Source organism: Rhinolophus ferrumequinum, chromosome 6 (assembly GCF_004115265.2).
Source record: "Rhinolophus ferrumequinum isolate MPI-CBG mRhiFer1 chromosome 6, mRhiFer1_v1.p, whole genome shotgun sequence".
In the NCBI taxonomy this organism is placed as follows: Eukaryota; Metazoa; Chordata; class Mammalia; order Chiroptera; family Rhinolophidae; genus Rhinolophus; species Rhinolophus ferrumequinum.
The window spans coordinates 74,225,114-74,237,689 of NC_046289.1; the positions used below are offsets into that span (position 1 = coordinate 74,225,114).

Genomic DNA, 12,576 nt, shown 5'->3' on the forward strand with positions numbered 1-12,576 from the left:
GTTACTTACCTTATGAGTCCCAAGACCCTTATTCTGATTTGTTGCAACTCTTACACGGGCACTTCCTGCTACCACCACACAAACTTAGTTCAAATGCTCTAACTTGGGCAAGGGTGCTTTCCTTCAATACCCCAGCAGCTTTTATTTTAGGAAAGGGACCCTTTCCTCTAGTCTAGGGTCCCACATTCAGTCAAGCTGCTTGCCTACCTCAGCCCGAGTTTGTTTGCTCTGCGGGAGGTAATGCCCTATTGTAATCCCAGGGCTTAAAAAATTATTTATTTTTTTAATTAATTAATTAGTTTATTTTTTTTGGTGAGGGGACCCTACTGTGTTATTCTAAGTGCTCTTATTCTGGTGAGAACCCTACTTCCATAATTTGGGAAGGAATGGGAGATGGATACCACTTAAGTCCACTAAGGTGAAGGGGTGTGTTTTTTGGGGACATGGGATTGGGGAAATAAATCTTGTTTGTTCTTCTGGGGCCTCCCCCATCTTTTTTAGATTCGTGCTTCCTCCTTCTGAGACAGGATTGTCCAGTTGCTGAAATGTAAATACTTATGTATAGGGGGAAGGGAGCTCCAAATGTGTCATCCTCTCCCTTCTCCCCCTGCCTACATTATTTAAAATTCCATGTGTGGAAACCCACTATTTAATAAATGTAATAGAATAAAAAAATTTAAAAAAAGAGTCTAGCCTGTGGCAGCAATAATAATTACTTTATGCTGGCAATAATTTCTATGTGTTTAGTAGTTTACAGTTTATAAAGTGCTTTTACATTCAACAAATATTCATTGAACTGGAATGGAGGCTAAGACCCCGGGACGTGATGATTGTGAAGTGAGTGTTCCTGAGTTCTGGGTATTTCCACCATTGGTTGGGGGACCCTCCGGCCTCCTTGCTACCACTTAGACGCTGTAGAGTGGGGAAGTCCTCTTAGGGTGGAGGGTATAAGGGGACCTGTCAGGTCCTGCCAGGTTTTTTATCCCCGCACACTGGTTACCACAATGATCAGAGTCTGCCATCCAGGCCTGTCAGTCAGGATGGAGAAGACCTTGAGCCAGAACGAAAGGCAGTGGCAGGCCTAGTCCAGCTGCTCCCCATCAGGTCTCTATCCCAGGCTCCTCCACCCTCACCCGGGACGGTCATACGGTGACTCCGCGGAGACCACACCTTCATTGGCAATCTCAAAACATTTGTCCTTCTATGGGCTGTCATATACGTAGACCCAGACTTTGTTGGAGAAGGGGGTCCATCTTGAGGTTCTGGGAAGCAAAAGCAACTGACTCAAAGCTCCCTCTACCTCCCAGAAAAATGACGTGGGCAAGGAAATGTGGAAGGAGGGGTGCGGGGAAATCTGCGGGTACCTGCAGGGGTGCGGGACACACAGGAAACTTGGACAGACAGCCGTGTCCCACACCCGCCGGGGCAGAGCAGAGGACTGCGGGGCGGGGCGGCCAGGCGCCGGCAGGGGGCGCCCGCAGCCACAGCCTGCCCCGGTGCGAGGGTTCGGCGATCAGCGGGAGGAGCGGTCCAGCCCAAGGGCGGGCCCTGAGTAGGACGCGGGGCGGGAGTCGGCCCTACGGTCACCTCCCCCGGGGTGCCAAGGAACCCTGCGCGATTGGAAGGCGCCATGCAGAAGGTGGGACTGCTGCTGGGAGGCTGTGTACGGTTGTGGAAGTCGGTGCGAATGGCCAGCTCCGGGGTGGCGCGCCGGGACCCGCTCGCGAATAAGGTGGCCCTAGTAACGGCTTCCACCGATGGGTGAGTACCCCGGCGGGAGTCGTTGAGGCCTCCGCTCTCCGGAAACTGGTATTCACAACTCGTCCTTTGCCTTCCGGACCGTGTCCTCAGGCCTCACACGCTGCCAGTCTGGCCCCGGAAGAAAGGAACCACGTGATTGGTCTGCAGCCCCTCTGAATCCCCTAGCCAGTGTCATGTCACTGCTCCCTCTGGCTCAACTGCGCCACCTCAGTGCTGCCCCCATCAATCCGGTCTCCCGAGTGCTCTAGGTTGCCCCAGTCAACCTACCCCACTTGGCGTCTAGGAAGATCAGCAGACCGGAAATCTAAGGCAGTCCAGATTTCAAAAATGCTATCCTACTGCCTCCATCGAGTATGGAAATGTTCCAGACTCCCCATTTGGGCACCCTGACAAGTCTCCCAGAACCACCCCTTACCTAGAGGGGACACAAAGGCCCACGTAATCCAGATTTTTGTTTAGTTCAGTACACTTTGGCCTTCCTTACCCAGCCTGTTTCTCACCCACCACTCTTGTCTATACTGCTTCTCATTCCCACAGGACTTAGCTAGACACCACCTCTCCACAAATCTAAAATGTACTCAAAATGCTAATAGCTAACAATTGCAAAATGTGTAACCGTTACTTCCAGGGAAGTAATGTATGTAAAAAATTTACATTTTTAACCAGAGACCCACCCTTTCATATTCACCCCAAAACATAACTAAAGACAGAATTTTGAAATGATATAGACTAGTAACAAAGACATTTGGAGGCAGGGGCTCTTTTGAGTGAGACCTTTCAATCGGAGAAGTGGCTGCTGCTCTACCCATAGCACATTTCTCTCCCCTCAGTCCCTACAGGGTATGGGGCCTGTCACCCATCGTGAGACTTGTGCAAGGGGATATCACTTCCTGGGGTCCTAGTCTGAGGACCAAAACCATAAAAATAAGTAAATGGGTGCCCAGAACATGCTAAGCATGTCCATCTGTATGGTAATGGCTGTGCCATTAACCCTATTTGACACATAATACAGACACATGAATGTCATATGGAAGGAGAGCTAGAATTCAAACCCAGGCAGTCTGACTCTCAGCCCATGCTCTCAACCTCTTCCCTGTACTGGCCTGACAGTACTTATCTCTCTCTGCCTACAGGATCGGCCTCGCCATCGCCAGGCGTCTGGCCCAGGACGGGGCCCACGTGGTGGTCAGCAGCCGGAAGCAGCAGAACGTGGACCGGGCTGTGGCAGCGCTGCAGGGGGAGGGGCTGAGTGTGACGGGCATTGTGTGCCACGTGGGCAAGGCAGAGCACCGGGAGCGGCTGGTAGCCACGGTGAGCAGCAAGGACATGGGCACAGAGCCAGGAGGTAGCAGAAGGGAACCAGCCTGAGCCTCCTTCCCTGGACAACATTGGTGCGATCCAAGCCAGCACTATTAACTAAAACATAACAGTGCATTCTGCATACCCACACCAGTCTGCCAGCACATTTTTACTGTGTACCCTTTCTGTTATGTCTCCAAGAATCATCCCATCCCAGTCAGAGAATCAAAAATTACTCTAATGCTTCAACCCTGCATCAGCTCTTGGGGGCACCCCCCAAAAAAACGGCTGGTCCTGGTTCTCCAGTCGTTTCCAATCTAATTGGGCAGATGAGAAGGGTAAATACAATCACAAAATAGATGTTCCCACCAGTGAGCTAATAAGTAATCAATCGCCTGTTCTTTAGTATATAGAGCCAAGTCCCTAGAAACCTGCAGGAGGCAGCCACATGTTTCAGCCACCTACTGTGTGCCATTCACTTTGTTCAGAGGCTTATACTGATTATCTCTAAACCTGACAACAACCCAAACAAGGCAAGGACTATTCTCCCTGTTTACACTCTGCTCAGAAATGTGTAGTAATATCTCGAGGTCCCACAGACAGTAACAAAAGAGCTGCGAGTCAACCCAGACCTTCCAAACTGCCTGCAGACTACCCGGCATTTCCCCATTAGTGTCGGGTCAGGCATTGGGTGCCCACTTGGACAGTGTCTAAGCCAGCGTCAGAGTTGGTGCTTGGCTCAAGCCTCCCAGCTGCACAAGGAAATATGAACATCTGGCAAAGGAGGCTCCCCTTCCCTTAGTCTCAGGGCACACACTTTATTCCCTGGAGTGGAAGGGAGAATCTACTCAGGAATGGAAAGTATGGGATTGTACTAACCACTTGAAAGGCTGGTAGAAATAATGTTGGTAATATAATTTTGATAATCTTAGAAGAGGGGGACGATAAATGATGACAGAAGGTGGTATGGTAAACGACTTCAGGTTATTCCTTTTTTTTTTTACACTTTATTTATTTTGACATTCAATATTATTTTATATTAATATCAGGTGTACAGCATAGTGGTTAGAGGGAAGGTGGCTTCGTTATGTCCTTAGTTGTGGGGCTTCGGTTCAGCTAGACTTCAGGTGATTCTCAATAATGGTTGTTCTGTGGATTAGTTGTAATTGATGTGGTCCTGAGAGGAGGAGGCAAGCACAGTGTTTACCTACTTTGCCATCTTGACCAGAAATCAAGGTTATTCCATTTTTAAGGAACCATTTGGGAATGCTCAAATGCGCATTAGAGAGAACCAATTGTAAGTCCAAGAAAGTCACCTTGCCTGGCATAGGCTGCTGGACAGAGCCTGAGATTGGTTCCCTGATCCTGAGACTGAAGGGAGACATCTGGGATCCTGGACCGATGAGTGACTAACCCTATGAAATGTACATAGCAACCTAATACCAAAATCCTGCCAAGAAAACCACCTCTCACCCCCACCAGGTCCATTTAACCTAGCCCTGGCCTAGCAGTGGGGCTTGAGCTAGACCTTGAGAAGTGGGTGGGATGGACAGATGGAGAATGGGGTTCCAGATGACCCTACAAAATGAGCAGAGAGCTAAGGAGGGACTGAAGGGGAGAGGGGAGCACTGTCAGCCCACAGCAGAGAGCACAGGCTCGGGAGTGCTGGTGTAATGGGATGATGGGAAAGAGAGGGCACGGAGGCCTCCATAGGCTCCCAAAGGAGTTTAGACATCATTGTAGGAAAGAAGAGGCCATGTGAGGTTTTGAGCAAGATGAAAATGGTCATTAAAGAAAGAGAATCTGGCACTGGGAGGAAAGATATATTGGCATAGAGAAAACTCTGAGCCAGGGGCATCGGTGGGGGAGCTGCTGCTGTCATTCAGGTCTAGAGCCGTGGTGGTGGAACCAGAATGGATATGCCCAACGGACATTTAGTGGGAACCAACCAAGATTTTTTTCTAACCCAGTGTTAAGAAATGGGAAATACTGTGTTTCCCTGAAAATAAGACCTAGCTGGACAATCAGCTCTAATGCATCTTTTGGAGCAAAAATTAATATAAGACCTGGTATTATATTATATTATATTATATTATATTATATTATATTATACCCAGTCTTATGGCAAAATAAGACCGGGTCTTATATTAATTTTTGCTCCAAAAGACGCATTAGAGCTGATTCTCCGGCTAGGTCTTATTTTCCAGGAAACACAGTAAGATGAGTCAAAAATGACCCTCAGGGCAATGTCAGGATGGAGAATGATAGGTTACTTGTTAGCAATTTGAAATGTGTTGTGCCTATTGCCAGCCGTCACCCTGACATGAGGAAAGCTGCTGCCCTGAGGATGGTTACTACCCCGTGGCCTCCTCATCTCCTCGAAGCTTCTCAAAGGTGTGATGAGCGGAAACCATATTAGCCACTTCTCCACTTTATTGTACTTTTTCTAAAATATACACCTATCAAACAACTCTTAACCACTGTCATATAGTGATCATACAATTTAGAGCGAGACTTAGAAGACACCAGCTGGGTTGTCCAAGGACCTTTCTCATTAATCTTCTCCCCTCTGCGCGCTGATAGGCCTGGAAGGAGAGGGGGACAGGATACACAGCAGAAATGAAAAAGTGCTCCAGGTGATTCTGGCGCAATCCACCATCTTCCCACCCCGAAACACACATTCATCACATTCTAACATATTCTGCACTTTCCTAGTCACAAGTCTATAGACCAGACTTACACAGAGCCCAGGCAGGTGACTGAGGCCAGGACACCAAAATGTATAGAGCGCGAGAAGGTATTGATACTGGTTTTAAAAGACCACGTGATTTCACGTTTTGTTAAATTTACATGTTGACAGCTCGGGCTTCAGCAGTGTGACAGTTCCTTCAGCAGTGTAGAAACAAGTGAGCTTAGCACCTAGTTAGCAAGAATAATTAGTTAAAACGGGAGCAAGCAGATGGTCCATATTGTTAATAACACCCCTCTGGGCACCAAATCTCGAAGCACAAAGTCGACTGAGGGCCTATTTGCTGCTGCTTGCCCCAGGCATCAAAATTGCCAGTTCTGGGCAAATGCAAATCAGATTTCAGGGCAGCAATATCAGCTTTTCAGGGCGGCATATTGTGGGCAGATTCTGTTTAGCCACCCCTTTCTGCAGCGCATGCTGGTCACAACCAAGTGAGTATGGAACTGCTTTAAGTCCAGGCTGGTGTCTTCTTCGCCAGACCTGGTTCAGTTCTGCCACCACTAACTAGCTTCGTGCCCTGAGCAAATCACTTTACCTCTCCCAAAGACCAAAATAACAGGCCTCTTGTTCTTAGCCTGGCCCTAATATGCCATTACAGAGCTAGAGGTCTCTGAGAAATCACCTTCCCTGGACCTGTGTCTTCACCTTCACCAAGGACATGGAGCAAGAGAACTTAAAAGCCCTTCCCCGTGGTAACTTTCTAGGGGTCTATTTAAACCGCTTTCTCTATTCAAGTAGGTGTGAACAGGTTGAGTTTGAGATAATAGTAACTCATTCTAAGAGAACTGGACAGTACTCACTTGAAGCAATTGGGCTGGGCCTCAGTGTGAAAGGAGGAAGAGTCTGGAAATCGATTTTGAGGTGAGAGCTGAAGCCATGAGATAAAGGAGCTCCCCAAAGAGAAAGTATAAAGAGCAAAGGGTCAGTGACAGCCTTGGAAGAAGTGGAGGTCAGGAAGAAAAGATGCCAAAGAACTTAGACGCCCTTAAATGTTTAGCAGCAGAACTTAGGGTACCTTTTGAGAAAAATGTTTCAAGAAACAAAGATGTCACTTTGACATCACTTTGTTCCTAAGAAGTAATTCTGTATTAACATGGATAATGCACCTCCCCAACTGACCTGCAGCTTGACTCAGACTTTACTCCTCTCTCTAGGCTGTGAAGCTTCATGGGGGCATTGACATCCTGGTATCCAATGCTGCTGTCAACCCTTTCTTTGGAAACCTAATGGATGTTACGGAGGAGGTGTGGGACAAGGTGAGAAGGGATTAAAGCAGCAGGGGGTGGGCCTCAGAAAACAGCACAAACTCAGTCTGCTTTTAGAATGCATTTGTCAAGTGCAGTGTAAATGTGGGGAATGAGGAATCCTTGCGATTTGCCACACACCTGGAGTGCACCTGGTAAAGGGCAAGTGGGGGCTGGCTTCCTCTCTCCCTGCCCCCTCTTTCATTGCTGCTTCTCCCGTTTTGTCTTCTTCCATTTGCTCCTTACTAGCCGCCTTCTGTCATACCCCCCAACCCCCACCCAGCCCTACTAATCCAGGCTCTGCCTGGTTTATTTCCAGCACACATGGCAGCTAATCTGCCAATAACTAATACACTTAAATTTACACACCACCCATCCCTTTTCAGCTGACAAAAAAGAGTATTTCTCATTAGCTGGAAAACTCTAATAGCTGTTAGTTAAGTGAAATACCAATTCTAGTGAAATGACCTAAGTTGCCGCTTCATAGCATACAGCCTTTGAAAAAGACCTGTGCTCTTTTCTTCTTAACTGCAATGTTGAGAAAATCAGAGATCCAGATGTCTAAATCAAGTGTGGAATATTGGTTTTTATGTGAGTGTTTATAATTACATTATATGCACAATATATTTCACACACCTACATTCTTTAATTATAAAGCCTTAATTAAATATTTGTCTTTGTTTACTGAGGTTAATATTCCCACATCATTTGGAAATGCTAAATTTTTTATGATTGCCCATGATTTTGCTTTTTATTCTGATGACATCAATAATGTCTCAACACTGAAGTTTAAGAATACTAAAATATTATACTTTGTTTATCAGTGTTTCACAGACAGAGACCAAAGTGCCAAATGCTCTCCAGTGAATCAGTTCCCGATTGATATTCTTTAAAGTAGAGAAACATCTTTCATGAGCAGTCTGAATAGAGACCACAGGAAAATAATTTCAAACCAAGTAATTTTCCTTTTAGTTTGTGTTTTTGTTTTGTTTTTTAATATCACAGTATATCAAATCTAAATGCCAGGGTTGATCCTTGATTGAACCTTGGATTTTTAAAATAAGGACATTTGGGGGACAATTGGAAAAACTTTATTATGGGTAGCACATTAGGTAAAAATCATTAGTATCAATGTTGAATTTCTTGGGTGTGATCATGGATTGTGGTGTGTAAAAGAACATCCAGAAGTACTTAGGGTTAGAGCATTATGACCTATGCAACTTTCAGTGGTTGAGGAAAAAAATGTATAAATACATAAATAAGGCAAATGGGGCAAAATGTGAACAATTGGTGGATCTAGATAGAGGATATTCATTGTACTTCCATTTTAACTTTTCTGTAAGTTGAAATTTTTCAAAATAAGAAGTCTGTCTGGGGATGTGTGGGAGGAGAGTATTCCCAGCAGCGCCTAGAACAGTGTGAACAAGGGTCATAAATTTGTTTTACATTATGCATGTGGGGTTTTGATTGCAGCCTATGCCCCCAGCTTCCCCAAAAAGTGCCTCAGGATCCTACTTTCCAACAAATGTCCAGCAAGACACTCCTTCCTGGAGGGCCAAGGGCATCTCACTCCCTAAGTTCAGGAGCCAGAGGAGTGCTGGAACACCCAAGGACCCCAAGATCAGGCCACATTTTCCTTGGGAAGCAAGGTCCACTCTGCGGCAGGTCAAGGAAGCCGACAAAATTCCCGGCTCTCTCTATTTGGAAGAAACACAGAAAATCCAGCTCAAATCCAAAATAGTCCTGAGGATTTAAGTCCATTCTGGGCCAAATCCAATGTGGCTGGTTAGGAAACAAGCTGAACCAGGCTCCATTCTTTCCCACCCGAACCTAATGTTTTGTTCTCTTGCTCAATAAGCCAGTGAAAGCTACTTCTCCCTAGGGCTCAGTTTCTTTACTTGTAATGTCCCAGGAAATTATCTCCAAGATCTCCTCCAGCCCTAACAAGCAGATCTTAGGAGCCCTCTCATGACTCCTTATCGTTCTGCCTTCTCCAGCTGTCTCCCCTCATGCTGTTTCTTTTTCTCCTCTCGGTTTCAGATTCTGGACATCAACGTGAAGGCTACAGCCCTGCTGACAAAGGCGGTGGTGCCAGAGATGGAGAAACGAGGGTACAGAGAACAAGGGAGCCTGGGTGAGATGGGCCCATGCAGGCTGAGGGCAGGAGTCTCTTCTGGGAAGAGGGTCATTCTCTTCTTTTTCCAGAGGCGGATCAGTGGTGATTGTGGCCTCCATAGCAGCCTACACCCCATTTCCAGTAAGAACCCCTTTCTCTGCTCCTTCCATCCCTTCCTCCATCCTGCAGCTTTCCAGACCTCTAGTCACTCGAAGAAGTTTGTGTCCCCTTTTGGAATACCACCAAGTCCCTTCCCACAAAATAGGCGCCTTGCTTCCATGAACCACAACCTGGGGAAATTTAGCCACAAGACAGTTTCCTAATTGGGACCTTTCTTTATAGGAGATGCCCTATTATCTGCTACCCTGTATGTCTTCCAGTAAGAACCAAGAACGAACTAGAAACAAAGAGACTAACCCATTCTCTCCCTTCCCCAGGGCCTGGGCCCTTACAATGTTAGTAAAACAGCCTTGCTGGGCCTCACCAAGAACCTGGCCATAGAGCTGGCCCAAAGGAACATTAGGGTGAACTGCCTAGCACCTGGACTCATCAAGACTAACTTCAGCCAAGTGGTAAGGAGGGGGAGTCCTGCCTCCTGCTGAGACCCCTAAAGGGTATCTTCCTGGATGGGGAAGCCCAGGGTCTGGGTCCTGAGCACCGAATCACTCCTGCTCCCCTCCCCGGGTTTTTCTATAGTCCCTCTCCCTCCCAGCCACCTGTCCAGACCAGACCCGCTCCTTTTTTGAGGTGTGTGTTAGCAACTGAGGAATTCAGACTCCACTCATGCTGTTTCATATCTCCTTAAATGAACGGGAATTGGGGAGACCCAGCAAAATGCCTCTCTAGAACCTAAAAAGAATGAAACAGAAGAGGGCAGTGGGGAGAGACTGGGGGCTAGGAAGTGCTGGGAAGGGAGAGAGCGTCTCTCCACCCTTTCTCTCAAGTGTTGTGAGGGCTGCAGTTTCTCCTCTCTCTCTGCCCCTTCCTTGCCTCCTCTTTCACATAAAGACATCCCCCTTTTCCCTGCAGTTGTGGGAGGACAAAGCAAGCGAGGAGAGCATAAAACAAGCCCTGCGGATAAGAAGGTAAGGGTCACAGCGAGGGTTAGGAAGGATTAACACGGAAAGGTCTGGTCCCCCACATGGCCCACAGCTCAAGTCTCTCGGTCCCACAGGCAACACAGCATGCTCCCTTCGGCCTCAAACATACACACTTCACAAGTTCGTGACTATTGCATCACTACCGTGATGTGCAAGGAGTCTGCTTCCATTGTAAAAACCAAACACAGAGATGCCCAGGTTTCAGCAGAGCACAGCTCTGGAAGAAGCCCTGACTCCACTCTCCAGTTGGCTGTTTGCCTCCACCTCGGGCATCCCTAGCCACCAGGGGCCAAAACCAAAACCACAACATGCCTTTCTAGTTCCCCTTAAACAAACAGTCATGTTTCTAAAGCTCAAGTTGATGATCCTACAATCCAAATAAAAGGAATGAAGAGCTTTACTAAATGAAGAGCGAAACTCCTCTTGCCTAAGGAAACTAGTCTCTTCCCCCAGGGGCTGGCTGAACTGTTCAGGCACCTTTCTCTGGCTCTCTTTCCTCTAAGTTCCCTGCCTCTCTCCAGCTTCTGGCCTCTAGGAACTCTCTTGTCTTTAGCTTCTCCATCTTGTTCTTCAAGGACACATGCAAGTAAGGCCTACTTAAGGAGGGAGACCCACTCAAGTGCTCCCAAAGCCATTCCGATGTCAGGCGTGAACTGCAGGCCTAGTTCACAATTCACTAATACCGTGTTTCCCCGAAAATAAGACCTAGCCGGACCATCAGCTCTAATGCGTCTTTTGGAGCAAAAATTAATATAAGTCCCGGTCTTACATTATATTACATAAGACTGGGTGGCTAGGTCTTATTTTCGGGGAAACGGTAAGTCAGTGTATTGTCATCCTAGAGCCCCCATGATTGAGCTAGCCCCATGCGTCTTAGTCTTGCCCATTAGAATCCGCTGGGGTGTTTGTGAAACTCCAGATGCTCAGGCCCCACTCCTAGAGATTCTTTTTCAATTGGTTCAAGGGAGAACCTGGGCATGTTTTGTGTAGGTGTGGCAGGGGGTGGAAGAGGGCATAAATCTTCCCAATGATTAGTGTGCAGCTAGGAGGGAGAACCACTAATCCAGATCTTCTAGGTTTGAAGTATCCAGTCTGCCCCACCTCTAGAGCATTCTATGGCAGTTATGTTAACATGTTCCCTAACTATGCAATCACTGATACAAACACTGAGAATTAGCACATTCTCACAAAATGAACTTGACTCTAAGGGACAAAAATAGATCCCTGAAAAAACTGTCTGTGAATTGAAGCTACGCAAATGGAGTCATTTAAAACAAACCATTTACTGTCTCACAGACTCCCTGATGCTTGACTCATATGTACACATGTGAAACAAATTCTTTGAAGTGTGAAATAGCTGCTCCCCAGTTTATGTAACTTTGGATTCTGTTGTCCTGGGTTCTCTAAAAAAACAAAGTGTCTCTATATTATTTGAATATAATGTATAGTGGGTTTTTTGCAGAGTACAGTATTTATGCTTATACTGAATTATAACAGCTTGTCTTCATGATAACCCTATTGATGGACAGTAAGCTTGTACACCGGTCCTGAAAAATCACCTGATACTTTATGATTAAGCAAATTTTATTCCCTGTGGGCCAGGTCAGGGGGCATAGCCTGCTTAATTTTTGCTCCCTTCCTTGTTTTCTCTATTCCCCAGGATAGGCAAGCCAGAGGAATGTGCGGGCATCGTGTCTTTCCTGTGCTCTGAAGATGCCAGCTACATCACTGGGGAGACAGTGACAGTGGGTGGAGGGGCCCCATCCCGCCTCTGAGTACCTGGAGAGAGCCCACCACGCAGAAATTGGGCTCCAACTCCTGGTCTGGTCCCAGCATTCGTGTCAAATGGCCTTTCCAACCTCTGCCTATTCATACTGCTTACCTTATACCTCACCCCGCCAAAATCAGTGTTCTGCCCTGTGAAAAGATCCAGCTTTCCCTGAGGTCAAGGTGAGGTCTTAGGAGGATTCCTGCTGTTGCTCTAGCCTTGGATAAAGACTTCCCCTGAGGACATAGGGCAGGCCTGCTGAGAAGGCTGAGTCTACCTTGGCAAAGACCAACTAATCTTTTTTTTGGGGGGTGGGGGGAACATCTGGGGAATTTGAGGGAGATGGGAAAGAAGGAACCTGGAGCTGAAGGACCTGGGTTGGAAATTAACAATTTGCAAATAAGGTGCAAATAAAATACAGATGATCTTGTTGCTTTGAATCAACGTGTTCATTTTTCAGTGTGGGGTGCATAGGTGTGGTAGCCAAGCAGAGAGCATAAGTGTGAACGGACTGGATCTCTGAATTGATTCCCCCTAAC

The 12,576-nt window shown here is 46.9% G+C and overlaps 2 protein-coding genes across 3 annotated transcripts in view; one reads left to right on the forward strand and one right to left on the reverse strand.

Moving 5' to 3' along the window:
• LOC117023027 (dehydrogenase/reductase SDR family member 2, mitochondrial) overlaps positions 1 to 12,576 on the reverse strand; it is a 107,372-nt gene that overhangs the window by 93,753 nt on the left and 1,043 nt on the right. The window lies entirely within an intron of this gene.
• On the forward strand, positions 1,524 to 12,477 carry LOC117023028 (dehydrogenase/reductase SDR family member 4). Of its 2 annotated transcripts, XM_033107442.1 has the most exons (8): positions 1,535 to 1,761; positions 2,895 to 3,072; positions 6,964 to 7,065; positions 9,094 to 9,164; positions 9,259 to 9,310; positions 9,607 to 9,741; positions 10,199 to 10,254; positions 11,930 to 12,477. In XM_033107442.1, the coding sequence occupies exons 1-8, from the start codon at positions 1,631 to 1,633 to the stop codon at positions 12,042 to 12,044; spliced, it is 840 nt and encodes a 279-aa protein (XP_032963333.1). In that variant the 5' UTR covers positions 1,535 to 1,630; the 3' UTR covers positions 12,045 to 12,477. The 2 variants fall into 2 exon arrangements, with proteins under 2 accessions (XP_032963334.1, XP_032963333.1); XM_033107443.1 differs by lacking the exons at positions 9,094 to 9,164; positions 9,607 to 9,741 and having other exon boundaries at positions 1,524 to 1,761.